General features: G+C 42.3%; 1 protein-coding gene across 6 annotated transcripts in view; it reads left to right on the top strand.

Moving 5' to 3' along the window:
- The window catches only part of MLLT10 (MLLT10 histone lysine methyltransferase DOT1L cofactor), a 210,452-nt gene extending 194,505 nt beyond the window's left edge, over positions 1–15,947 (top strand). Inside the window, exons 16-24 of one of the 6 annotated variants that reach the window (XR_006544640.2) lie at positions 282–354; positions 2,631–2,785; positions 4,584–4,772; positions 5,192–5,289; positions 5,416–5,777; positions 6,783–6,879; positions 12,362–12,571; positions 13,233–13,359; positions 14,204–15,947. Coding sequence is in view for 4 of the 6 variants with exons in the window: in XM_044928155.2 (XP_044784090.1) it covers positions 282–354; positions 2,631–2,785; positions 4,584–4,772; positions 5,192–5,289; positions 5,416–5,777; positions 6,783–6,879; positions 10,836–11,336 (1,475 nt within the window). In the remaining 2 variants the exon portion in view is untranslated. Of the gene's footprint in view, positions 1–281; positions 355–2,630; positions 2,786–4,583; positions 4,773–5,191; positions 5,290–5,415; positions 5,778–6,782; positions 6,880–10,835; positions 12,169–12,361; positions 12,578–13,232; positions 13,360–14,203 lie in introns of those variants that run through there. The other 5 variants (XR_006544639.2, XM_044928157.2, XM_044928156.2 and 2 more) reach the window with 5 other exon arrangements.
- Positions 15,948–27,593: the final 11,646 nt, after the last annotated feature.

The following is a 27,593-nucleotide window of genomic DNA, read 5'->3' as shown; positions in this document are numbered from 1 at the left end:
AAACCACGCTTCTGTGCTGTAAAATTGAAAGGAATAAAGGAATGAACATAATCCATGGCCTTCTCCACCCACAAAAAAAAAAAACGTGTAGGGACAACACCTTACATGCCACACAGTTCAGCAATTCTAAACTAGCAACATACTAGATCTTCTACTTTTGTAGTAACTGCAAAGATAGTGGTAAAGGTTTTATGTATGTTTTAGGAAAAATCAGGGCCAGGGCTTAAAACCTCTCATCTAGTGAGAGTCACTTTATCAGCTGTGAAATATTTACACTGCAGATCAAGATCTTGGAGACAATAGCCGTAGCCTTGCTGGCAGAGGAAGCTCACCCAGAGGAAGTCTCTCACCAAGGTAAGCATTATTTGCACTGCAAAGTATCAGCAAAGGAAACATTTTGAGATTTGGAAACTTCTTTATCTCATATCAGCAGAGCTTACATTTGTGAGGCTATAAAATCATTCTGTAGATAAGAGGCATGTCTGGACAGTTAAGAAGAGTGATTCTAAATTAATTTGAATATTAAACATGTGGTTAGATTTCTAAGCTTTATAAAAGATATACCCTTTTCTCGGATCTCTAATCAATTTGAGCTCTCTTGTATATTTAGCTGCAGGTACTATTAATGTGTTAACTTGGATAATTCTTTTTGGGTTATAAAATAGTCTTAAGATGTCTTAAAGCTGCAGACTCCAGGCTTTCAACTTTGGCTTCCAGTTTTAGCGCTGTTGTGGGCTATGTACTTAACCCTTTAGTCTCCAGTTCCTAATTCAGTAAATGAAGTTCTTATGACTTGTCTCTAAAATCCCTCTAAAATTGTTCAAAATTGTTTGAAACAAAGTACAGCAAATATATTATACTTATTCTGTGAAATTACCTTGGATATTATATAAGAGAGTTCAGATATCATTTATAATATTAATATATATGTTAGATTATTCTTGCTAACCGGACATGTTTTTATTAATAGGCTGTATTTTTATTAATTTTATTCCACTCTCAACTTCTATACTGTTTTCTAGTTGTGTTCTCTCTGTTCTCTAATTTTGTAAACTCCACCTGAAGTGTGGTATTAGATTGGGTGAAAATGGAGCAGGTGGAAGAAGAAACCCAGTTAAAGAATATCTTTTCAACTATGGAAATTTAGAAATTCTATTTAAAAATTTTATGTAGTGACTACCATGAATATATATAAGCAGTGTTGCTTATATTATTTGGGGGAATGTCTGCTAAGGAGCATTTTTAATCTTAGAGAGATTCATCCAATAACCTCTAATGTAGCTATTTTCTAGTGGTGCATCAGTAGTTCCTTTTTTCCTGTATGATCCTTGGTTGAAATAAAGGTCGTATTGTTTTTCCCAGTTGAACTCTTCAGAAATTAAATATTATTCTTTTGAAACTAGGAATCTGAAGTACACAGTTAAAACATCATCAGACCAATCTGTAGTTTATGCTGTGCTACTTCTGTACTGTGTTTTATTCTTTTTTTCCCCAAAGGAGAAAGTTAATGGATTTTTTTGCTTGTATGTTTAGTGGAAGAAGCATCTCTGTGTTCTCCTTTTAAATTTAAAATATCATACAGGCAACCCTAGAAATTGGTTAAGATTCCTTAGTGCTATCTTGCATTGTGTATAGTTCCTTGTGTTTCGTTAGCTAAATAGGATTTAACACCAAAAAAATGGCACTATATTACTTTTAGCACATATTTCCGAGTGTATATTATTCTTTAAAAATCAGCCTGGAATAAAGTAGCCTAAATTATCCTGGCAATAATGTACTGTTTGGGAAGGGATAGACAGCTGTATGTATAGAACTCAATGGTTACATGTGGAAGGAATAAAAAGACTCATTTGTTTAACTTCTTAGTTGAAGGGATTTTTGTGGAGACGCGTGTTAGGGCTGCAGCAGAATACTAGCAGGCTGTGAGAGGCCCTGAGCTGTTGCCCAGTTCTGTCACTCACTAGCAGTGTGTCTTTGGACAAGTCACTAAAGCCCCATCTTGTTTCCTCAAATAGAAATAGAGCCAGTAAGGCAGGTTTTGACTTCTCACTAGGTTGGTGTGAAGATAATTATATGGAAATACTTTGGAAACTCTATAGCCCTAATTCATTATGTAATTATAGAGGCCGGAGACCAGAAATGGGCACATTTACGTATTTAAAACAAAAACTGAATGAGAGAACATTACATGTTCATGTTAATATAAGTGACTTTTGTTTTGGAATATTTAAGTTCTTATCATTTGAAGTACAGATCTGAGAGATACTAGGAAAAATTCATTTAACTGTACATTGTGAATCTTTCTAATCCTGTCTTTCTCCCTTTTGTCTTATAAAGTTGCATCAAGTTCTTTTATTGCCAATTTCAGAAATTATTAGTAGTATATTTATATTTTCTAGTGTTTTTTACTTATCCTATATGCCACTATTCCCCCTTGGTTTTTACCATTTGGGGAGGAAGGATGGTAATTACTAATTTTAGGGTAGATTATGGTTTTATCATTTTAGCCTAGATAACCTGGTGTTAGAAAACTTTTACAGGAGAAGAGTCAGCATAAGGTGAGAAATGTGAATATACTTCCCTTAGAGGGTCCTCCTCCTGTTTAACCTGAGGATTAATGTTTCCAACAGGTCCCCTGTAAGCAACTTACAGATCCGCTATGACCAACCAGGCAACAGCAGTTTGGAAAACCTGCCCCCAGTAGCAGCCAGCATAGAGCAGCTTCTGGAGAGGCAGTGGAGTGAAGGACAGCAGTTTTTATTAGAACAGGGCACTCCTAGTGACAGTAAGTATTCTCTTCTTGTCCTTAAAGGAAGAGCAGTAGATGAATGGATGGATAGATGAACATTCAGGTGGACAGATGTAGAAGTCACACTTTGTCAAGAATAGCATTGAAATTATGATGTATATCTTATATAATATGGTGAGAAAGTGTAATGTAGTGGCTTAATAGAACAGAGGCTACAGTTTTACCCCTTGGACTCGAATTCTGTTTTTACCTGTTACTAACAGCGTGATCTTGGGCAAGTGTGTTAATGTCAGTATGCTGCAGTTTTCCATTTATAGGATGAGAATAATGATGTGCCTATATCACGGTATTGTTTTGAGGGTTAGATGACATAAAAGATAAGTGAACATTGCTGGCTTGTAGAATTCACTGGTTCTTATTACTTTTTATAATTATTAATATTAAAATATTAGTACTTTGTTTCTACATTCTACTTTGTTCTAATCAGTTAAGTTTTACTAAAAATATGAGCTGTAGCTTCTTTTAGCTTAATTGTTTGAATAAAACTTGCTCACCACTGCAGAATTTATTTTTAAAAATGTGTATAGTCAAGGCCAACTCTCTTGATTTTATAATTTGGATGAGAAAGAATAAGTACTAAGTTATATATACATTATACATATACTATATATTATATCATTTACTTGCTAAATTATGTAGTGTCTATTAAATATACGTATTTAGTATCTTTACAATTTTAAGTGTCTATCTTACTTAAATATAGTGTTTTTTTTTTTTTTTTCTAATAATTTGAGGGGGTATAAGCTTTTACTTCTTCATTTTTTAAAACAAAACAAAATATTTTGCTTATCATTAGACAGGTGCTGTAAATTTGGTATTTTTATGAATGGCGCTCTTTACAAAAAATGCTAATTGTGAGGAAATTCATGCCGGGATAATCCTTTAAACATGATAGCTGGAGGACAGGTTTAGCTTAGTCTTACTGCATCTCATTTGGGTACACTAAGGGATCTGTGTGGGATCTTGAAGAGGAGGGATAAAAGTTAAATCCTTGGGAGATGACCGTATGTGTCTGTACCAGTAGAATTGTGTCTTTTGAAGGCCCTGAGGGCATGTTAAACAAATACAACTTTTTAATACATAGAACCTTAAAGTGTCCATCATCATGGCATCTCTGCTGTCCGTTGAAAGGTCCGAGCTGTGGCAGGCGTGGAAAAAGTATTTGAGGTGGTGAAACAGGACAGCCTGTGTGCAGAGGACGTGCCTTTCCTGGGAGCCAGGAGTAGGGCTTTGGTGCGCGTACACTGCTCCCTGCTGGGCGTGTGTGGATCTGCAGGCTGAGCCGCTGGGCTTCCTCGTCCAGTGTCCTCGGGTGACTTGCTTAGTTTAACCAAACAACAAAAAATGCTTGTGCTCTTTATTTGTGTCGAAGGACATTGTTGTGTGTGATTCTTTGCCCTTTAAAAAATGATTTTAATGAAAAATCATGGCGGGCACTTTGAATTTGTAATTAGGTTTTTATTTTGATGAAAATCAAATGTTCCTGTGATTTTTATTTGAGAATGGAAATTACCTGAACTAGGTTTGGGTTTTTTGTTAGTGGCAACAAAGTTTCTACACAGTATATCTTGGAACAATATCCCTTTATGCTTATATAGGTAGAAATATATTATTATATATTTGTATCTGCATATAAATTTAGAAATAGAACCTAGTCACTTAGAAATGCTTTACAGAATTTCTACTTTTCTGTTTTATTTCTAAAGTTATTGACACAAGTCCATAAAGTACCTGGTCCTGCGTGTGAAATTGTCTTTATTCAAATCTCTGCTAGTTTTAGGGATGCTGAAGTCATTACATCAACTTCAAGTAGAAAATCGAAGATTAGAGGAACAGATTAAAAACTTGACTGCCAAAAAGGAACGCCTTCAATTATTGAATGCACAGCTCTCAGTGCCTTTTCCAACAATAACAGCAAACCCCAGCCCATCTCATCAAATGCATGCATTTTCAGCACAGAATGGTAAGTGCGAATTTATTGTGGATCTGAGGAAAGTAGGATGGACTTTTCATTATCTTTTTCATAATAAGTGAATAATAAGTGGTTACCAGTTATATGAAGATGTAGAAAAGGAATAACAGGTTATTTTAGAGGAGCATAAAGAATCCTGTTCAATGTTCAATTTGAATTTGCTCTAACATCTTTAGTACAGAATTTAATGATAAAATTGAAGTATATGATGATATCTATTGATTTAAAGCCATGGTATTCAATAGAGATACAGATTTTTTTCATTCAGATTGGTCTTAAGAATAGCAAGGCTTAAAATTTTAAGTGTTTCTAATGTGGGCTTCAGACTAAGCTTTTAGACAAACCTTTAATCTTACATGTAATGTAATTCAACAGGTAAATAAGCTTCTTTTTGTCTTTTTTCTTTCTAGCTCCTACTACTGATTCCTTGAACAGCAGTAAGAGCCCTCATCTAGGAAACAGCTTTTTACCTGATAATTCTCTTCCTGTATTAAATCAGGTAATTTCGGTATGGTTAATTTCATTTGTGTATTTTACTTAAAAACAACAGTATATTACGTTAAATGGTTTAAAATAATTTTAAACTGTTTTGCTGTGTTGTTTACAACTTGGTTCCTATTCTTTCTTATGTTAGGACTTAACCTCCAGCGGACAAAGCACCAGCAGCTCATCGGCTCTTTCTACTCCACCTCCTGCCGGGCAGAGTCCAGCTCAGCAGGGCTCAGGCGTTAGCGGAGTTCAGCAGGTCAATGGTGTGACAGTGGGGGCACTGGCTAGTGGAATGCCGACTGTAACATCCACCATTCCTGCCGTGCCTGGAGTGGGTGGAATAATTGGAGCTTTGCCAGGTAACCAACTGGCAATTAATGGCATTGTAGGAGCTTTAAATGGGGTTATTCAGACCCCTGTCACAATATCCCAGAACCCTACCCCCCTCACCCACACAACTGTACCACCTAATGCAACACATCCAATGCCAGCTACACTGACTAACAGGTAAGAAACTTACTTAAGTATCTTTTGCAGTTTTTAGAGCAACATGGTACCAAGCTATCCATGCTTTAGTTAGGGATGTTTTAATGTGTCCCTTGTAGATGTGCTCTAAGAAAGTAAAATCCACAAACTAAATATATTATACCAGGAGCCATTTATTTTTGACACTTTAGTAATTCAGATTAAATACAAAGTTAAATCACTTTTAGAAACAAAGCATAAGCATTAAATATATTCTGTACTGAAAATTTCAGTCTTGATCTGTAATGTCTGTTTTAAATGCTATTTTTCTTAACCTCATGTATCAAAAATTCTGGAGCAAAGTAATATTGTAATGAAGATCACATATGAGTGTTGGTTTCTTAAAATTCAGCTATGTAATTTTGTTAGCTTTGTAATCAAAGATTTTGATATAAGATGAAGGTCAAATATTTATCTTGAATTTCCAGGGAGTGAGACTTGCTGTTTCATTGTGCTGGAATTTCATTTGAATGGCAAAGCCATGTTGTTATTGCACATACTTTTGAGGAATAAATCATTTTAAATGGATTTGTAGTGGATAGTAGTAAACTGTTTCTTCTGGCTCTCTTTTCGTTGGTGCTTAATTTTACTGACAGTTGGGACCATAAAAAAAGTTTAAGTAAAATCAGTTAGTAGTATGTTTGGATTCTTTCTTTGTTTTAATATGTGGGTTAAATTATCCTTGAATGATTGAAAATAAAGTATTACATGTGCATATAAATTTTTATTCCATTGAACAATTTAGTACCTGCTTGGTTTACAGTAAAAAGGGAACCAAAACATTTTATTGACAGTGTGAATTCTTGGTTACCTGTATATGTGCAGAGAGACAGAGAAGAAATTTTTACATCGTTGTTTTTCAAAAAGTATTATGGTTAAAAACTTGACTTGTTAACTTATTAAACATCAAATTGAGAAGTTCTTTCATTTTACATTTAAAAAAAAAGAGGTTTACAGTAGAAAGTAAGAATTTTCATCATTTTTCAGTGCCTCAGGACTAGGATTACTTTCTGACCAGCAAAGACAAATATTTCTTCATCAACAGCAATTCCAGCAGTTGTTAAATTCGCAACAGCTCACACCAGTAAGTTCTTCCTTTTCATAATATTTGATCTTTATTAGGAGCAAGTGATCAAAGTTATAATAAGTATAGGTATAGATTACCCACTTTGTGAAGTGACATGGTCTAGTCTATGATACCTGCAGTGATGTTAATTGTATGGATTCATCGACAGGTATTAGAACATTATTGTGCTGCTCTGGTAGACTCTGGTGAACAAGACTTGTCTTTTCATGTAGCTTCATTCTGATAGGGGAGATGGACATTAGATACATATTTTTTGGTAGTGATGAGTACTGGAAAGAAAAATGAAGCAGGATAAAGGAATAGAGGACAGTCGGGGGAGAGCCATGGTAGATAGGATGGTCCAGCCACTGAGCAGATGACTTTTGAGCACAGATCTGAATAAAAGGTGAAGGAGCATGACTTTCTGAGACAGAGGTAGAAGAGAATGTGCACTCAGGGTCAAGGGACTAGGGCACCTGTGCTGCATGACTGGGCTAGTGTGGAGGAGAGCAGGCAGGTGTGGGCTGCAAGGTCATGGGCTGCTTTGTTTGGCTGTCCATGGTATGGGGTTTAGATTTATCCTAAGTGTGATGGAAAGCCATTGGTGATTTAAAAAAAAAAAAACAAAAAGCCTTTTTTTGTGTGGAAATAAACATTCAGGTGTACCAGTGGTAGAGAGTATGGTATACCAATTGCCTAGCTTTTGTAATTATCCCCATTTAAAAGTCTTTTTTCATATATCCTCATTTTTCCTCTCAGGAGTTTAAAGAATTAAGTGTTGGGTTTTGAACACAATAGTGATATGACAATAATTTACATTTTAAAACATTAGTTTAGCTGCTGAATGGAGAATAGTGTGTGTGTGTTGGGGGGAGCAGGGCTTCAGGGGTGGTCCAGGTGCTGCTGATTTATGAGAGCAAGATAAACATGGTGAAACTGTCTAGAATTGTGTATTTTGAAGATAGAGTCAATAAGACTGGTTTGTTGGACATTAACTTGGATGGTGACTCGTACTGAGATTTGGAAGATTAGGAGGAACACCATGTTTTGGCAAGAGAACAGGAGTTCTGTTATGGACCTGCTGATTTGAGATATCTGTTTAGATGTTCAGGTGACACAGATTAAGCAGTTAGATGAGTCTGGAGTCCAAGGAAAGTATGAGGTTGGAAATAGGAGCTTGGAGTCATTGCTGCATATGTGATGTTTAGATTCACACGACTTGCTGAGGGCAGTAGGGAAGGAAGACTGATGTCTGAGGACTGGGCTCTGGGCATCCTGAAAGAGGAGAGTAATCCAGTCAAGGGTCTTGAGGAGAGAATGAGGGGAGAGTTAGAACAGAGTGATGGCCTAGAGTCCATGCAAAGAAACTTTTCAAGACAGGGAGGACTCAGCTGAGTAAAATACTCTGGTGAGACAAGTAAGAACTGCCCGTTGAAACTAGGTGTCTAGAACTCTTTGAGAATGTGATTTTGGTGAGAAGTGAAAAGCTTCATTGAGTGATTGAAAAGAAAACAGGAAACACAAATGGGGTATGGGCCACTTGAGATATTTTACTGTGAAGAGCAGAGAAGTGAAAGAGCAGTTAGCCTTAGGAAGACGTCTAAGGGCGTCTTTCTATTCATTTTGAAAATGACAACATATGTGTATGTTTTTTTTAATTAATTAATCTTTGGCAGCACTGGGTCTTCGTTGGCCTGTGTGGACTCCAGTTGCGTCAAACAAGGGATCCTCTAGTTGTGGTGTGGAAGCTTCTCAGTGCGGTGGCCTCTCTCGTTGCAGAGCACAGGCTCTAGGTGCAGAGGCTTTAGTACTTGTGGTGCATGGGCTTAGTTGCCCCGTGGCATGTGATATCTTCCTGGACCAGAGCTGGAACTCATGTCTCCTACACTGGCAGGCCAATTCTTATCACTGGACAGCCAGTGAAGCCCTTTATGTATGTTGATGGGTAATATTCTGGTGCAGAGAGAGGAGGGGTAAGGCCAGGGCAGCAGAGCGCTTCAGGAGGGAGCAGCTTCACCTGGTAAGAGGGAGGTGCAGAAGCTGTAAGTGGGTTTTATGATAGGAAGTTGAAGAAGGCCACTTCTGATGTTTTTAGTTTTCAAATGGGGATTATAAGTAAAGTCATCAGCTGATGGAGATAGGGAAATTGTGGTCAGAGGAGAGAAAAGGTGTGGAGCAGATATCTTGGAGGAGGGGTGAGAGAACTAAGGTGCCTTATGTACCGTCTGTGTCTTGCACACCTCACTGAGCTATACTAGGAGCGCACTCCTTTAATTAACTCAAGATTTCAGCCTTTGTAATTTCTTTCTAAAATACACCCACCAACTTTCTTCCGTTAGTCAAAAATATATTGAAAATGTCTATTTTACAATTCTGGATCATTGTCACTGTTCTTAAAGTGGTATGAGGATAGATTACATATAAATTCTTAAATGCTTACACTAAAATGTGGTCTTGTTTCCTTCTCTCTTGCCACATCTTATTATGAAGTACTGAAATTTCAATTTATTTGGGGTTCTTCCTGTTAATTAAGATTTTACTCTAATAGTCACATGTAAGTGTCTTGTTTCTGGAATGTGGTTGATTAAGAAATTTTTAGCACAAATCGTTGCCCAGAGTCCATGAAGACTGAGTGGATTAGACTTGATATTTTCTTTTGCCAGCCAAGGCTGCGGGATGAGGTTTGTTCATTGATAAGCATTGAACTTCTCGTAGGCAGAAGTGGTCCTGTGCAGCACGTCCCTTCTCCCACTTTAAGAACAAACTCTTGCTGGACCCTCCTCCATGTACTGCCCACGCTCAGCCCGGTCCATTCCCACCTGGCATCTCCCCTGGTAACAGCGTCTGTCCCCGAAAACTCTCTCTTCCCCTTGCTCCCAGGATCTTGGTTTTCTTCCTACCTAATTGGTTTTTCCTTTTTAGCTTCCTTTCCTGGGTGCTCCTCTTTCTCTTAGTCCCTCTCACTTCAGAGGGTCCTAGAATTCGGGATCTCCTCCAGCCAAGTGGCTCTAAAGACAGTCTGTGCCAACACCGACTTCTCCAGACCAGGCCTCTCTTTGGAATTGGAAGCTCTCATATCCACTGCTTCCTTGGTGCTACCTCTTGGCTCTCTTTAACAGGTGGTGCAGGCATACCATGGCCACACTGAACTGCTGGCCTGCCACACGGTGCCCCCACCGCAGTTGATGCACCTCCGTCCTTCCAGCTGCTTCAGCCAAAAATCCCTGCCGTTTTTACTTCACCCCTCTCTTTTGACACCTCACATTGAATGCATCAAGAAATGCCCGGTCAGGTTGTGTCACTCCTCTGCTTCGTCTGCCTTCCGACAGTACTCTGAGAAGAGCCAGTGTTCTCGGCCACACTGCAGGCCCTCGTCCTTCTCCAGCCTCTGTCTTTCTCACTCCACTCCAGCTCCGGTCTCCTCACTTGTCCTGGGTCATGCTGGCTACACCCACAGGGCCCATCAGCACTGGCTAGCATTCTCTGTGCGTAGAACCATTTGCCCTCCTCCTCATCCTACCCAGTCCACATAGAGAATTCCCTCATCTCCTTGCATCTGTTACCAAGTGAGGGCCCCCTGAAACCGCTGCCCCGCGCCCCCCCTCCCCCCCCAATAGTCTCTCTCACACTACTGTGTAGCTTGACCCTCGGCAGGAATCTCATCCTAACACTTCTTCTCCCCAGAACAGTGCCTGACAAATCACAGTAAGCATTCAGGAATGCTGGAAGGCATGGTATGATAACCACACCAGGAGAGCACTTTTTCTGTCGGCATGAATGAGAACTTTAAAAGTTAAGAAGTTGGTGCAACAGTAATTGCGGTTTTGTTGAACTTTACTGTTTGATATTGGAATACATTCTTAAGTGTGGTTATGTTATATATACATCATTTTAATGAGTATTTCTCGCTTTATGTTTTTTTTTTTTTTTTGCTAATGACTTATTACTTGCTGTTTATTTTATATTTATTTTAGACTATGGAAATGATGTTAGACAAAAAGCAAATTCAAGCAGTTTTCTTATTCGAGTTCAGAATGGGTCGTAAAGCAGTGGAAACAACTCGCAATGTCAACAACACATTTGGCCCAGGAACTGCTAACAAATGTACAGTGCAGTGGTGGTTCAAGAAGTTTTTCAAAGGAGATGAGAGCCTTGAAGATGAGGAACATAGCAGTCAGCCATCAGAAGTTGACAACGACCAATTGAGAGCCAACATCGAGGCTGATCCTCTTAAAACTAAACGAGAATTTGCCGAAGAACTCGGTGTCAACCATTCTATGGTTGTTCAGCATTTGAAGCAAATTGGAAAGGTGAAAAAACTCCACAAGTGGGTGCCTCATGAGCTGACTGAAAATCTAAAAAATCGTCGTTTTGAAGTGTCATCTTCTCTTATTCTACGCAACAACAACAAACCATTTCTTGACCTGATTTTGATGTGCAATGAAAAGTGGATTGTATACGACAATCAGCAATGACCAGCTCAGAGGTTGGACAAAGAAGAAGCTCCAAAGCACTTCCCAAAGCCAAACTTGCACCAAAAAAAGGTCATGGTCACTGTTTGATGGTCTGCTGCTGGTCTGATCCACTACAGCTTTCTGAATCCCAGTGAAATCATTACCTGTGAGAAGTATGCTCAACTAATCGATGAGATGCACCGAAAAGTGTAACACCTGCAGCCGGCAATGGTCAACAGAAGGGGCCCAGTTCTTCACGACAGCGCCCGACTGTACATCACACAACCAGTGCTTCAGAAGTTGAACAAATTGGGCTACGAAGTTCTGCCTCATCCACCGTATTCACCTGACCTCTTGGCAACCAACTACCACTTCTTTAAGCATCTTGACGACTTCTTGCAAGGAAAATGCTTCCACGACCAGCAGGAGGCAGAGAATGCTTTCCAAGAGTTCATCGAATCCCAAAGCATGGATTTTTATGCTACAGGAATAAGCACGTTTATTTCTCGTTGACAAAAACGTGTTAATTGTAATGGTTCCTATTTTGATTAATAAAGATGTATTTGAGCCTAGTTAAAATTATTTAAAATATGTGATCTGAAACTGCAATTACATTTGCACCCGCCTCTTAAAATAACTTTTAAAGTTCTCAGAATAAGAGCATAATAAAATAACTCTTAAAGTTCCCAGAATTACAGGAGGGATTTCACCATGCAATGATTTCTAAAACCAAACACAGATCACCGTGGCTTCTCTAAGTTGCCATTTTCCTTGATTCTCATGTACAACCTCATTTGAATAGGGGTTCTTTTGCTTGTTCCACTTTGAAAATAAAACCATTCGCTGATACTGACATTTACAGTAGATGGTTATTGTCTAGTGCAGTGTGTTTTTCCAGATGAGACTCTTGTTGTGTTTCTTAGTAGTATGACTTTGACATCACTTCAGTACCTAGTATCAGAGTAAAGAAGAAAAGAGACAAGGCAGGCTGTCCTGCTGGCTTGTCTGGGCTGGGAACTCACCCCTCCCACGTGTTCTTGCTTAAGGAGCAGCACCAGGCACTTCTATACCAGCTGGTGCAGCAGCACCACCAGCAGCAGCAGCAGCACCACCAGCCTGATCTCCAGCAGCTGCAGATCCCGGGACCCACGCAGATACCCATCAACAACCTGCTTGCAGGCACGCAGGCGCCTCCACTTCACCCAGCCACCACCAACCCGTTCCTCACCATCCATGGTGATAATGCAAGTCAGAAGGTAACAGTAAGTATCTGTGTTTTGTTACAGCTAGTGAAATCACAGAGCCAATTTTAGTGATTAGAGGTGACTGTCCGACCCTCCCCTTCTTCCCTTCCTCCCTCTTTCCTTCTCTCTCTTTTAAAATATATTATCCCCCAGATAATTTCTTCTTAAAACCAGTTGTTTCAGCAGCTGGATATTGTAAACACAAAGGACCTAAGCCAATTTATATATCCCCTAAGTATATCAGTTTGAATTTGCACATAAGGTTGGAAGGCTGTTTTATAATTCAGCAGTTTTTCAAAATGAAAATATTTTGGTATAGTAAGTGATATGGGACAGTCCAATCAAAAGATAAGTAGTTGGTATTTTGAGAATCTTTGTTTAAGTGATTTGTTTAACTATAGAAATAGTCTAGATAATTTAGGATTATTTTTATTGTTTTGCTCAGATGTGCTAAAACTGAATTATACTTACAGTAAAATTAATATATAAACTTAAGGGCAATCTAGTTATTCTACGGAATAGAAAGTAAATCATAATCACAATTGTAATGAAATTTAAATTCTTAATCTTATGTAAATGATAGCAGAACAATGGGTGCAGGAACAGTATCCTTATGTGTACAGTGCACACATTTTAAGGCTGTTTCTTTCTATTAATTCTCCCCTTCAATCAGGTCTACTTTACTGGAGTATAAATGTTTCCCCTAAATTCCAGTTGAGGGCAGAACCCTGTTAGAGGAAGGATATTGGGATATAGAATGGAGACTGGACACCAGGAAAAGGAAGAAGGGAAAGAATGAGGTGGGAGACTTGGCAAAAACGGTGTTCAAAGTCACAATGTTTGCTCTTTCCCATTACTTTGAAACCTTGCTCTTTACTGTGCTTTTAGTTTTCAGAAGCTTTAGTTTGTATTTAGTAACAAGAATTAGTTCAAAATAAAGTATACTGGTTTTCATTACCTCGTCAATGCTTTTTGTTTACCCCACTGTTCCTCTGACTTCCTGATTGTAAATACTGTCACTATCATTATCACAAACCTAGTTTTGCAGACATGGAAATTTCATTGATTCTGTACTGATAATAGATTTTTTTTTTTTAACCATTTTTTGCTCTAAAGTTTTTTCTTGTGTTAAAAACAAAAAGGTTATACAATATGAAATGTATTTTATAAGGCTGGGAAGTAATATGAGTATCCCGCTGTGTGACAGGCGTCTTTATTAGAGACAATAGTATATATGGTTCCAGTCTTTAAACTATTAAAAAACCTGTTTTTTAAAATAGGGAGATTCAAAGAGGTTAAAGTTCAAAGGACAGATAGCATGTATGATCAGAACCCATGACTTCCTTATTTGTTCATTTTCCACACGACTGTGTTTCTACTACCGTGGAAAAGTAGTCCTGCCTCAGAGGAGTACTTCTGTCTTTGTGTACTGCTGAATTTAATATAAAGCAACTGAATGTTTACCAGTATTTTCATGTCCTTACATTATGCTGAAAAGTAGCCATGCTGACTTGTAGAAAAAAGGAGTAACCATATATACTACCTTTTATCTCAGTTATAATTTCAGTTAAGAGGAGATTGTTTCAAGTGTGGGCCAAAAATTTCTTTAGCTAATGCACTTGATTTTGTTTGTTTTAACCTCAGAGACTTAGTGATAAAAGTGGGCCTGTTGCTCAAGAGAAAAGTTGACACTTGAGAAAAAAACATCTAGAAATGGCCTATCCTGCTGTCCTGGCACTTCATCTGGCTGCTGTTGCAGTCCTTTTACTACACCTATGAAGAAATGCAACAAGAAACCAGCTGCACGACAAAGGATTAATTACTACAAGAGCATTCTTGTAAGGCTTTGGTTGATGTTGCTTTGTTGCACTGAAATGAAATTCCCATATCCCCTACCCCTCTCCCAGATTTTTTTGAACTTTGAAAGAAAATTTAACGGCTAACTTTGGTCAGTGAAATAATTTACATGGCAATGAGTTTATCAACCTAAGAGAAATTTAATATAGTTGGTACACAACTAATTTTGATTATAAATTGCAGAGATGACTAGGAAAACTAAAGACTTGTTCCATTTATAAACCATTTGATTTTATTGTACCAGTTGGAACATGAAATATGATCTTTTGTTTGGGTTACAGTACATTTGCTCTGTGAGTCAAACCTTAAAACAAATTTCAAGGAACTGTTTAATTTCTTCCTATAGAGTTTTATTGGTTAAATATTACAAATAATTAGGTCATCCACTGGGACCTGGCAATCTTTGTTATAAAAATTTCCTTTCTAATGGGATTTGGCCAATTTTGGTAATCAAGTTAGGATGGTAAATGTCTGCTTCTGCTAAAGGTAATTTTCTTTTGCTAAATGCTTTTTCTTTAGTGTTAAGACCTACTCATATTTTGAAGAAACCTCGAGTTAAGTGAGCTCTAAGGCTGCTGGGGAAACCAGCTCAATTCAAAACGAAAGAGGGGCCACTCTGGAAACTGCTGGTAGGGTTTGGCCTGAATCAAGTGCCTGTTAGTACCTGCCTTGTGCTGAAGTGGCTCTGGTCAGCTGAGTAGCAACAGCAGCCTTCCCCATGGTTCTGCCTTTATTGAGAACTTTCTATGCCACTGTAGATAGCTCAGGCGAAGCTATTACCTGGGTATTTATCCACTAATGAGTCACAAGAAAAATGTGTGGATTTGGTAACAATTTTCTTTTTTTCTTTAGACAACTTCTCGTTGTTAACAATGATTTCAAACAGACAAAACAAGACCAAAAAAAAAAAAAAAAAAAAAAAAACCCCACCACAGCAGTTCCTGAAACAAGTGAAATCTATGTTATACCCCTTCCACGTTGGGTAGCCCCATTCCTGGGGTAACAGTGTAGCAGAGTATATAAATTAAACAATTGGGGATGTAATCACTGAACTGTTCTTGAATGGGTGAATTATTAGTGGAAAAAAGACCCAGATATAATTAGACCTCCACTGTGTACTTAGCTGGAAGAACATGTTAATTCTGCAATATGTCTCTTGGTTAAACATTGCACAGTTCTTACCTCATTTCTGTAAATAAGGTTTTGTGAATCTGTTTTGTATTGTGAAAAATTCATAAGATAACATTGATATTTTGATTTGTAATATTTCTAATTGGTAGATTTAATTGAAAAGTAAAATTAATTTATTTTTATATGTTCAGGGGAATTTTAAAGTCAAATCTTTTGTAGATAATTAAAAAAAAATCGGTGTGGTTTATTTTACTTATTTAACCCACTGGTTGTTATTCTGTAACAATTTGTATAAATGGTAAATTTTGAATGTGTTGTTATTTTACTTAGATGTAAAATTCCACATGTATTAAAATGTACAAAGTTTTTGTTAATAAAATTTAATAATGTTTATAACTGCCATTTTCCCCAGTTTTATTAAGATATAATTGACATCAGCATGGTATAAGTTTACAGCATAAAAATTTGACTTACATATATTGTGAAATAATTACCATAGTAAGTGTAGTTAAACATCCATCTCATACAGATACCAAAAAAAGAGAACAGCAAAAACAGTTTTTTTCCTTGTGATGAAAACTCTTAGAATTCACTCTCTTTAACTACTTCTCTATATTATTATCATGTTAACTACAGTCATCATGTGTACATTACAGCCCTAATATATATTTATCTTATAACTGGAAATTTGAACTTTTTGACCACTTTTGTCCAATTCCCTCTCCCTCACCCCACCTCTTTTCTGTGAGTTAGATTTTGTTCTTTAAGTAAGATTCCACATATGAGGATTGTACAGTATTTTGTCTTTGTTTGACTAAATTCACTTAGCAAAATGTCTTCAAGGTCCATCCATGTTGTCACGATAGCAGGGTTTACTTCCTTTTTATGGCTGAATAATACTCCTTCACACATGCACATAACACAGCAACTTCATCCATTAATGGGCATTTAGATTATTTCCATGTCTTGGCTAATATGAATAATGCTGCTATGAACATATAAGGGTATAGATATCTCTTCAACATAAGTGTTTTTGTTGCCTTTGGATGTGTTCCCAGAAGTGAGATTGCTGGATCAGATGGTAGCTTGATAATAGCCATCTAACAGGCATGAGGTGATAACTCATTGTGGTTTTGATTTGCATATCCCTAATGATTTAGTGATGTTAAAGAACTTTTCAAATGACTTCTATATATCTGTTGGCCATTTGTAGATCTTCTTTGGAAAAATGTCTGTTCTTTGCCCATTTTAAAATTGGATTTTTTTTTTTCCCTATGGAGTTGTATGAGTTCTTTGTATATTTTGGCTACATTAATCCCTTATCAGATACATGATTTACAGATACTTTTCCCCATTCTGTAGGTTGTCTTTTCAGTTTGTTGTTACATCTTCTTGATGGATTGACCCCTTTTTCATTATATAATGACCTTCTTTGTCCCTTTTTAGTTTAAAATCTGTTCTGTCTGATATATAAGTATAGCAACCTCTCCCTGCTTTTTGGTTACTTCTGCTTGAACTGTCTTTTTCCATCCCTTCACTCTCAGTTAATTGTCTCAAAGACTAAAGCAGGTCTCTTGTAGGCAGCAGCATATTGTATCATTTTTTAAAAAATCCATTCAGCCATTCTTTTATTTTTTTTGGGGAATTTAATCTATTTTTGTTTACAGTAGTTATTGGTAGATATGGGCTTAGACTATGGCCACTTTGTTGACTGTTTTCTGGCTGTTTTGTAGACCCTTTGTTCCTTTTTCTTCTTCCTGCTGTCTTGTTCTGTGTTTTGAGGTCTTTGGGGATCAATATGCTTTGACTTCTCCATCATTTTCTTTTTGGTGTAATTACTACAGCTTTTTCTCATGTGATTACATGAAAATTATAACACACCCTATTTTAAACTAATAACTAAACTTACACAGCTTAAGTCCTAAGCTTCACACTTTTACTTCTCCCTTCACATTTTACTGATGTTACAGTTTACATATTTTTCATATTGTGTATCCAGTAACAGATTTTTGTAGTTATGGTTCTTTTTACTGTTTGTTTTTTAACTTTGAGTTGTAAGAGAATTATGTGCCACCATACTGTATTACAGAATCTACTTTTGAATGTATGTTTATAATTACCAGTGAATTTCATGCTGCCTTCCTTTATTTTTATGATGTTAGTTAGCATCCTTTTACTTCCACTCAACTCCCTTTAGCTTTTCTTGTAAAGCATGTCTCCTGGTGATGGACTCCCTCAACTTCTGCTTGTTCAGGAAAATCTTTATCCTTCCTTCATTTCTAAAGGACACTGGCCCTATACAGACTTCTTGGTTGACGGTTTTTTACTTTCAGTATTTGGAATGTATCTTCCATCTTTCCTGGCCTGAAGTTTCTTTTGGGAAATCTGCTGATAGTCTTAAAGATGAGGTTTCCCTTGTATGTAACTTCTCTCTTTGACAAAAACTATTTGTCTTTGACTTTTGATATTTATAATGTGTCTCAGTGTAGCCCTGTTTAGGTTCAACCTGTGTGGGGTCTTTTGGACCTCATGGATCTGTTCATACCTCTCCCCAGGTTTGGCAGTTTTTAGCATTATTGCTTTGAATATGCTTCCTGTCCCTTTCACTTTCTCCTGAAATTTCCATAATTCAGATGCGGGTTCTTTGATTGTGTCCCATAAGGCTTTCTTCGGTTTTTCACTTTTTCCCTTGTGTTCCTCTAGGTAATTTCAAATGTCCTGTCTTCTACATCAGGATGATTCTTTCTCCTGCATCTTCATCTTTTTAAAGCTGTTGAATCCTTCAGTCGTATTTTTCAGCTCTAGGATTTTTGTTTTTAATGGTTTCTATTTGTTGAACTTCTCATTTTGTTCACAAATTGTTTTCCTAATTTTGTTTATAGTTTTGTGTTCTTGTAGTTCCCTTAAGAGGATTATTCTGAATTCTTTGACAGTTCATAGATCTCCATTACTTTAGTGTCAGTTATTAGTTTACTTTGGTGATGTCATGTTTATGTGTATTTTTGTGAGTAAATGGGCTTCTCTTCCAGGTTTTACAGGTTTGTCTTGGGAGAGACAGCTTTTCACCAGTCAGCTCTGTTGAGGTTTCTGGATGTGTCTGCTGGTAATGCTTGTGGGCAGGTGGGGTCTGCTGTATTAGAGTCTGTTTTGGGGCAAGGCCCCTGCCCAGAGCCCTGAAAGGTGGGAGGGCAGGGGTGGTGGTGCTGCTGAGAGATCTTGGATAGGAATTCTGGCTTGTTTCCCTGCCCTAGTAAGGCTGTAGGATGGGCTTTGCTGTTGCCTAGGGCCTCTGGTCAGGCTTATCCGGCTTTTGAGACTGGGTACTATACACAGTAGTAAGCAGAACTCCGAGTTTGCTTCATTCCCTGGCGGGCACCGTTGTTTAGGCCTCCTAATTAAGCCAGACGGCACTGAACTTGCTGGTAAGACAGAGAAGCACGGGTCGTGCGCTAAATGCCACTGTAAGCATGGCTCTGGGATGGGCTGCCCACATCCCAGGATCCTGTTAGGCTCCCTGGGTGAGCACTTGCATTTAGCAGTGGGTGGGGGTACAAATTGGTTCCCTGCCCAGGCAGAGTGGGAGAACTAGCTCCAAGACGGTAGGGCTCTTGTGTTCTTGACTTAAGCCCACCAGTGTATCAAGTTCCCTGGCTGAACAGGGTCACTGGATGTGTTCAGCAGAGCTCGGCTTGCCCAACTAGGTTCCAGGGTTGCTGGGCTGTGCCAGCTTCCCTGCGTTCTCTTCCCGCTCTTTGGGCAGGTGGCCCGGGGAGGCGCTCTCAGCAGTGGGCGGGGCGTGAATGAAGGTCCGCTGGCTTCCCGGCACCCTCTATGGTGGGCGGGCTCTGAGTGAGCTCGGGCCTGAGCTGCGGGAAACTCACTCCAGTGCCGGCGTCAGGCTCCCTGCCCTTCTTCACTGGTGAGATTCGCCGCCGAGAGCGACTGCTCCCTGGACTCTGCAGGTAGGACTTCAGTTTTGCCGAGGCTGGTTGTTAGCCCCGGTGCCGTCTCCACCACAGCGGACGAGGCGTTGAGGCCCTCAGATTCCCCTGCTCCTGAGGAGGTGGAGCTGGAGTAGGCGTTCTTGTGAAGCATCCCATGGTGCCGGCGTGGGGGCTGGATATCCACCTAGGGACCCTCGGAGGCTCAGGGTGCCTCTGGGTGGCGCTGTGCTGGCCCTGAGGCAGGGGCCGCACTTTGTTACTCAATTTACTAATAAAGGCCAGTGGTGTGGACGGAGTTTCAGTCTCAACCCCTTCCCGCCAGGTCTAGGGGTTTTTAGGGGCGTCCTCTTGTGAGGCCAGTGAGGTCAGAAGGCCTTGTGTCACCTGCTTGGTGACGTCCGTCTTGTTTGGAGAAGATAGAGCTCCTGACGCCCTGGTGCCCTTGGTGTCGGTTGGTTCCAGGAGCCTCTGGGTGCTTCGTGCTCTGGTGTCGGTGCGGTTGCATCTTGGGGTTGAAACTCGGAAGTAGACTCCATGCAGCGTGGAGAGCAAACCAGCCTGCGGCCTGCTGTTAGGTGAGACAGAGCGCCCCTCAAACCACCGGTGCAGAGAGGAGGCAATGACCACAGTGGAGAAGACAGGAAGGCGCATTAGTAAAGCTGTATTCGTACTTGGTAAAAAGTGAGTTCTTTTTTTTTTTTCTTTTACACAGTTAGCTTTAACCAGAGGCATTTAAGTTAAAGAGAAAGTCATGGTTGCGAGCTCTCAGTGAGCATCAGAATCACTTGTGGTCCTTGCGGATGGTCAGCCTTTATCCCAGACTTGCAGAACCACAGTATACTGATCTGTGTAGAGTATGCTGGTCTGTGTAATTGGGTCCTGGTTGTTAAGTGTTGAATGAACAAGGAAAACCAGTTTAGGCTTTTCACTTTATTAAGGAGCACATTTTAGGTTTCTGGTACACAATTGGAAAATAATAATCAGATTCTGGAAAGTCTTGTCTCTCCCAAGACTGAAGACAGGAGCTCATTGGCAGCTTCCTCGGTTTTCACTCTGAGTCATTGACTCTAAACGAAACATCACTGGCCACGCACCTTTTCATTTTTTGTATAAGAAATGAAATATATACTTCATTTATATACTTACACTTTCATTTATATACTTATATATACGTGTAGTCACTTGTCTTGGCTGTTTGTCTTGGTGTGATTCGCCTTGCTTTAGTCACTTTTCTAACTTACCTGAGGTTTCTGGGTAGCCTAATTCCACCCCCGCCAATGGCATGCACCTGGCTGCTGCTCCCTGCTTCCCTGTTGTTGAGTTTCATTCTGGGAAGTTTCTGAGCACCTGCTGCTTATTGCCCACCACAGACCCTTGGGAAAGGGTGCTCTGCTTGGATGAGGGGTTCCGTGGGCTGGTTCCCATCGAGACTTCTGTGCAGGTGTGCTTGCTCATGGGTCAAGAGCAGGCATTGGGCATGAGTGCCCAGAAAACAAGTCTCCATGCTGTTTTCTTAAGCTCTCTGTCAGCCAGTCAGAAGACGAGATAACCACTGACTCAGGATGCTCCCCAAGACAGTGCAGAGCCCTTGGCATTGTAGGCAGAAGTGCCTTACAACTAAATGGAACTCTGCTTTTAAAAGTGGGGATGGACTTGTGTTTCGAATGTGAAAACTCTTCAATGAGACAAATACCACTAACCATAAATTTACTCAGTGAAAATGAAATAACATTGATGATGCCAAGTTTTGCTATACATTAAAGTAGGCTTTTCCAAATGAAATAGTTGTGAAGTTTTGCAAACATTGGGAAGCCATTAGATTTTTCAAGTAATTTCACCTTGTTAGGAATTCATGCCAACTGTCACTCCACTTACAGTCCCATCCCTCACCTTATTATTGGCATCAAAGGAAATGTCTCCTTCTTACTGATAAGTGAATGTTGACAATCTTGTAAGTTCAACAAGGACTTCTGTGATCTGTGAGCTGTCTTTGGTCACAGTTCAGGCTTGGCAAGTTTGTGCTTGGAGGCAGAGCCTGTGTGGTGCCGGGACAGCCTTGAGGCTGTGGCCCCTCTCTGGCCCCAGACCCCTGGCTGCTTTGGGCCTGGCGCCCTGCAAGGACGCAGAACTGGGGAAGAGACAAACTGCCAGTGTTCCCTAGCATGTACATCCACCTCTGGGTGCTGGTAAGTAACACTGTTAGGTGTTAGGGTTAATACATTTTTTAAGTGACAAGTTACCATGACCGCTTTTCAAACAATTGCAAGACTTGGCTTTGCATTAATTCCCAGGCAGCAGCTGGGACATCTCCCACTCACCCTTCCCCAGTGGGCGCCGGCGAGGACGCGCGCCCCCCCACCCCCCACCCCGAGACCTCTGAGCGCAGGGCCTTGGAACTTGTCACTCTCTCCTTACCAGCCCGACGGCACCAAAAAACTGTCCTGATGTTACGGACCAGAGTTCTTGGTTTCCTTAATCATTAGAAATTGATCAGAGGCCAGACAGGAAATACAGGTGAGGCTTTACTGGGGCCCCTCTGTAGGTGGGTGGGGGAGGGACAAACAACAGGTTCCCTTGCTCCGTCACTGAGGCGGCGTGAGCTTGTTTCTTACATGGGGTGAGAGTAGGGGTATGTCCAGGGGTCAGGCTAGAGGGGTGATTTACATGGTTTGCCAACCCCTTAAATGGTGGTGTGTGCAGGGGACATGCATAATACTCTTCTTTTGCTTCAGGCACCCTGTTTTTGTTCCTGGTTCTTCAAAAGTGGCAGTTGGGTTTTTTTGGTCTCTTTGTATCTTTGGGGTCCAGAATTTGTCCTAACTGCTCATGCACATACTCATTTTTAGTCCCATACACTTTCTTTGTATTTTGTTGCTGGAGGAGAGTTGTGTCCAGGTGGAAACATTGCGGCAAAGGGTCCCAGGCCTGTCTCCCTGGGACTGGAAACTGTTTTGAAGGTTCCTTTGAAATCAGGTGGAGGGTGGGGAAGAAAAGCATGTTTGGGTCCCTTGGGGGCTGACCCCCTGAATAGAATGGGCAAGAAAGAGCAGGGTGTTTCCACCAAGCAGAGGCTTTTAGGGGCAAGGAATGAACAGACTCCATCCCGGTACCAGACTGAAGATACCTGTCTCAGTTCTGTTGGAGGACTTCTAACCTCTGATTTCCAGGGAGGGGACCCAGAGGGGCGGAGAGGACGGTGCTCCGGGACTCGGGGCACAGGAAGGCTGTCCCCGTCGGGCCAGTGCAGACGGTGTGGGTGACAGCCGCGAGGAGGGAGCGCTGGAGGCAGGCCTTTGGGGTCCGCGAGATTCAAAAGGCAGGTGGGAGATGAAGCCCCTGCACAGGATCTGAGGAGCCTGGAAGGCTCTCTGTTTTCTTGAATTTACACCCATTTCATTCTGTAAAAACTTGAAGCTGCAGAAAATTGAAAGGTTACACTGCTGGTCATCAGGACTGAAGATCCAACTTGAAATCAGCTCTTGGTGAAAACGTCTCCTGGATCCAGTGGTTAGCAAGGGTGTGTGGTGACGTGACCGGAAGAAGTTTGGGTGGCGTGAGGGGCAGCTGACAGGACGGGTCACGTGGCCAGGCAGCAGAGGCCCGAGACGCAAGAAGGCACCTTGCCGTTGGCGGCTGTGAACGCGTTCCGGCTGTGCCAGTCCTTCTGAAGTTTACAGCAAGACATTCACTTTTTTGCTGATGGAGTTAATTTGGTTTTCCTCAAATTGTGATTGATGCATCTGCTGTTTCTCGCTTGGCTCACTGAACAAGCAGACGGATTAATTAGGAGATTTTACATTTTTGGCACCGCCACTGCTCTGCCGCAGTGATCTTGCTAGTTCTCCCGAAGCAAGTACGGACAGGTGTTTCCGCAGCTGAGTGTGTGTGTGTGTGTTGGTCTGTGAAAAACTAAAGTGCACAGTGTCTTTGCAAACTCTTGGTGGGGTGTGGCCGCCCGTGAAGGTGGAGTGGGGCTTGGCCCTGGGTGCTCCAGGAGTCCCAGGAACAACCTGATGCGCCCTCCGGCTGCTTCCCCTCCCGCCCTCTCTGGGCCCTCCGCCCCCACCCCCACCCCCACCCCCCGAGTTCTCCTCCTTTCCTGGCTCGGGGGAAAGCCTTGCAGCTGCCCAGGCTGGCGAAGAGCTGGTCCCCATCATGGGCCTTGCTGCTGTTCCAAGAACTGGCCTCCGAGCTGCAGATCAGGTGGCCTTGTTCACCGCAGTGTGAACCTTTGACACTTCGATTGCAGGCCTCGGTACTCGGTCTTGGGTTTTACTGCGGATTGAGAGCAGCTCCACGGCCAGGCCCGTGACCTCATAAACACTGGCCCTCCCGCCTGCAGCACTCTCAGCTTTGTGCTTCTCAAGTTCTTGGAACTTCTTTCTTCTGATCTATGACCCGTGTTTAACTCCTCCCTCAGAACAGTCCTCCATCTCTGCACCTCTGGTTCTGGTTTGTTGTCAGTGTCCAAGCTGAGACCAGGAAGGAGGTGTTGGGCGGCCCCTCCTCGCCCCAGGCTCTGCTCCTGGAGGAAGCGGCCCTGTCAGTCCTCTCTCCCCAACCCGTGCATGCTCAGCCCACTGCAGACAGCAGATTTCTCTGCTCCAGGCACTGGTGCTGAGCGGGGAGGTGGGGTGGTGGTTTGGAGCTGACTGGTCCCGGGATTAAAGCATGTTTGGGTTCATTGGCACAATGAGATCCTGTCCCACCCCAGGCCAGAACCCTCCTCTCTCCTTTACGGAAAGACAGCCTCGGGCAAGAGTCCACATCCAGTGCTTCTACTCCAGTGTTAACACAATCGGATAGATCTCAGTGTAGCCAAAGAGGAGGATTCCATCGGGGTTTCCTATGCCAAACCTTTTAAAACAGGAGACCAGCTAGGGTCAGGTGTCTAGAGGTATCTATCTGTCACTGCAGGAACATCCTCCTTTGTAAGACAGATTGGAACCAAGATAATTTGAGATAAATAATTTGATATTTTATCTTAAATTCTACACAACATTTCTTTTTGAGTAACAGAAAACATGATTGCTCATTTTCCTTTGTAACTTAGGACAGACAAAATAAAAAGATGACTCCCTCAGACATGGAAAATAAGCTTCTGGTTACCAAAAGGGAAGGGCATGGGGAGGGATCAATTAGGAGTTTGAGATTCAAATGACTATATATAAAATAAACAAGATCCTACTGTGTAGCGCAGAGAACTATATTCACTATCCTGCAATAAACCATAATGGAAAAGAATATGAAAAGGGGTGTGTGTGTGTGTGTATATATATATATATATATACATATGTAACTGAATCAGTTTGCTGTACCATCAGAAAGTAACACAACATTGTAAATTGGCTATACTTCATTTAAAAAGATAACCCTCTCATATCTTTGTCCATTTCATCTGTAAAAGCAGGATTTCTTTTTAAACTGTACTAATCAAAGATGGGCTTAATCGAGTTAAACTCCTGAAGTAATCCAGGGGACAGTGAGCTTCCGGCTTCTGACAGGTGGTGACGGCAAGAGATGAGCAGTCAATTTTCCCTGCAGAAGAATTTGGTGTCTTTTCATTTCTGGAGTGGGAGGACATGGGGAGCATGAGGAAGGGAGCTGGGCTTGAGGGTCCCTGCCGAGGCTGGGGCCGGGCTGTCAGAGTGGCCGGGCACCCAGTGAAGGGGAGGAGCTGCCTGCTCACCCCACTTCCGGCGGGGGACGGGGCCGCGGTGCTCTTTGGACACGGCTCTTTGAAACACTGGTAGCTTCCCCCCGGGGAACTGATTGCTAAAGTGGTTTCCCTTTTTCTGTTCTACACGAAGCCATTCTTTTTTCCCCCAGACCAGAGGAAAATAATCGCAGCCGCTCAGTTTTACAGCGTGTTAATTTAGCTCCCTGGTGAATAAAGTCGAAGGCTGAAGGCCAAGCAGTTTACTCAAACAGGAGGCTGGGACTCCTGCCAAGACAGTGGGGTGGCTTCCAGGCCGCGCTGTGATCCGAGCTACAGGTGGAGGCACAGGCGGCCGGCGGGGAGGGGGGCCGCGGCAAGCAGCTGAAGGGGCCGGTGGGGGTGGCAGGGAGGTGAGGCGGAAGCAAGGGGGCCCGTCTGGCGCAGGAGACCCCATCGGGATGGTTCCCACACAGGCGGCCGTGTCCTAGGGGGCGCCAGGGCTCACGTGCCCTCTGTCCTCCAGCTTTCTCAGCCCAAACTGGGCAAAACAAATGCAGAAGCCGCGTGCTCATGAGGTGGGGGTGAGGCGGGACCTCTCCTACCTCACAGAGGTGACCATGTGAGGTGCGCTCTGAACTGGGTCCAGGGAGGACCCAGTTCAAACCGGGGCCGTCCCTGGCTGCTTGGGACACGCAGTTACCCCGTGAGTACAGAACGTCACAATTTAAACTGTGCCCTTTAAGATTTAGGAGAAAATGTAACTGCTGAAGCAAACAACTGCAGCCCGGCTATAGGTGTAAGGGGCTGAAGTGTTCCTATTTTAAAGGGGTTCCTTCTCCACTTTCAAAGGGGTGGGTGGACTTGCTGTGGGGGTGGGGCTGGCACATAACAAGAGGCAAGAGGCAATTTTAAGCCATCCAGAACATTGACCAGGAACGCTGCTTATGATTTTTCAAAAACTGAGAAGGGAGCTCAGGGGAAGACTTGGCCTATGGGCAGCAGTATTCCAGTCGAGACAGAGCTCGTCTTGTGGGGCCAGGATGTTGGCCAGGCACTCGTGGGTCAATCAAGGAGACAAGAGCTTGAGACTTCTAGGTGGTTCCCACGGCAAGTGTCACAGAAAAACCCGTCATCCGCCTGGAGTCTCAGTGAGGAAGCATCGTCGGCGCAGCCAGGAAAGCAGCCAGCCCTGCCGGTCCATGTGCCAGGTGACAGCACCTGGCCTCAGCAGCGCTGGCTCTGGTGGGAACCTGCTCCAACAGCAGGGGCTTGGTGAGCACACACACAACGTGAGACGGGACTTGAAAACCGGTGCTCTCACTGGTGTACAGAACAGAACCATAAGCCCTTGCCCCAGTGGAGGAAATAAATGAAATTCACTCTAGGAGAAAAGGCTCAGGCTTCTGGGAGGATGGGGGCAAGACCCTGAAGCCCGTGGGGCTGGGGTTGCAGCTGGGGGGTGTGCTGGGGCCAGGCCAGTGCTTTGCAAGTACTGCACAGAGCAGATACCTGCCGCCCATCCCTCTGCCGGGGTCTGAGTGGGATGGAGCTCCCAGGTAAAGTCCTGGACCTCTTTTGTCAGAGGCCGAGTCTGGGGGTGGTTCTTGTACCATGTGGGTCCTCCATGGCTATCATTAGAGTAAACACACTAGCAGAGGCTAGAGTTAAACTTTCTGGGTGAGAAACCCTTCAGGGGCACCTAGTGAAAGATGTGGACCACACATACAAAAGGAAAAGGTTGTGCATACCATGTGGTAGGGTTCCCAGACCCCCAAGAATCCACACAGGCCCGAGATTCCCACCCATGACGGGCCAAGTGAGCATGTGACCGGCTGGTGGCCTGTCAGCCCTGTCACGCGTGTCAGCAGCCACTGAAAATGATAGCAACAGGAAGTCCGGATGGTCAGATAGAAAAAGAACATTTATTGTTTTCAACAAGCCAGACTGTCATCATAACAACCTGTGTTGCAGCCACCATTCGTCTCTCTTTTTCCAGACAAGGAGTTGAGACAAAGAAGTAAAACAAGGCACTGATCATGTCACACAGCTTGGCCTTGGAGGTGTGAGTAGACAGAGGTCACAAGCTGGGGCTTTGAGGGGATGGGTTTGGGGAGGGATTCCTTGGGAGTCAGGAAGGGCAGGGGGGCCAGGCCTGGTCCCCACATGACCTCTCAGAAACCTCCTTTGGAAGCACCCATGGGTCTCCTGTGTCCTGCTATGCTCGTGAACCCTCCCCACCAGGCCCACTGGTCCTACCTCAACAAAACTAGCCACTCTGTGTCCCCTGAGTAGGAGCGGCCATGCAGAAAGGGCCGCTTTCTGGTTTTAGAGGGGCTGGTGGCAGGGGCAGTCAGGACAAACCATGCTGGGACACCTCCTTAATGAGTGTGCAGAAGATGACGATGTAGGCAAATTAGGACCGTTTATCTTGAACTGTACCTCT

This window comes from Bubalus bubalis, chromosome 14, assembly GCF_019923935.1.
Source record: "Bubalus bubalis isolate 160015118507 breed Murrah chromosome 14, NDDB_SH_1, whole genome shotgun sequence".
Classification (NCBI taxonomy): Eukaryota; Metazoa; Chordata; class Mammalia; order Artiodactyla; family Bovidae; genus Bubalus; species Bubalus bubalis.
This window is presented reverse-complemented; position numbering and strand designations above follow the sequence as displayed.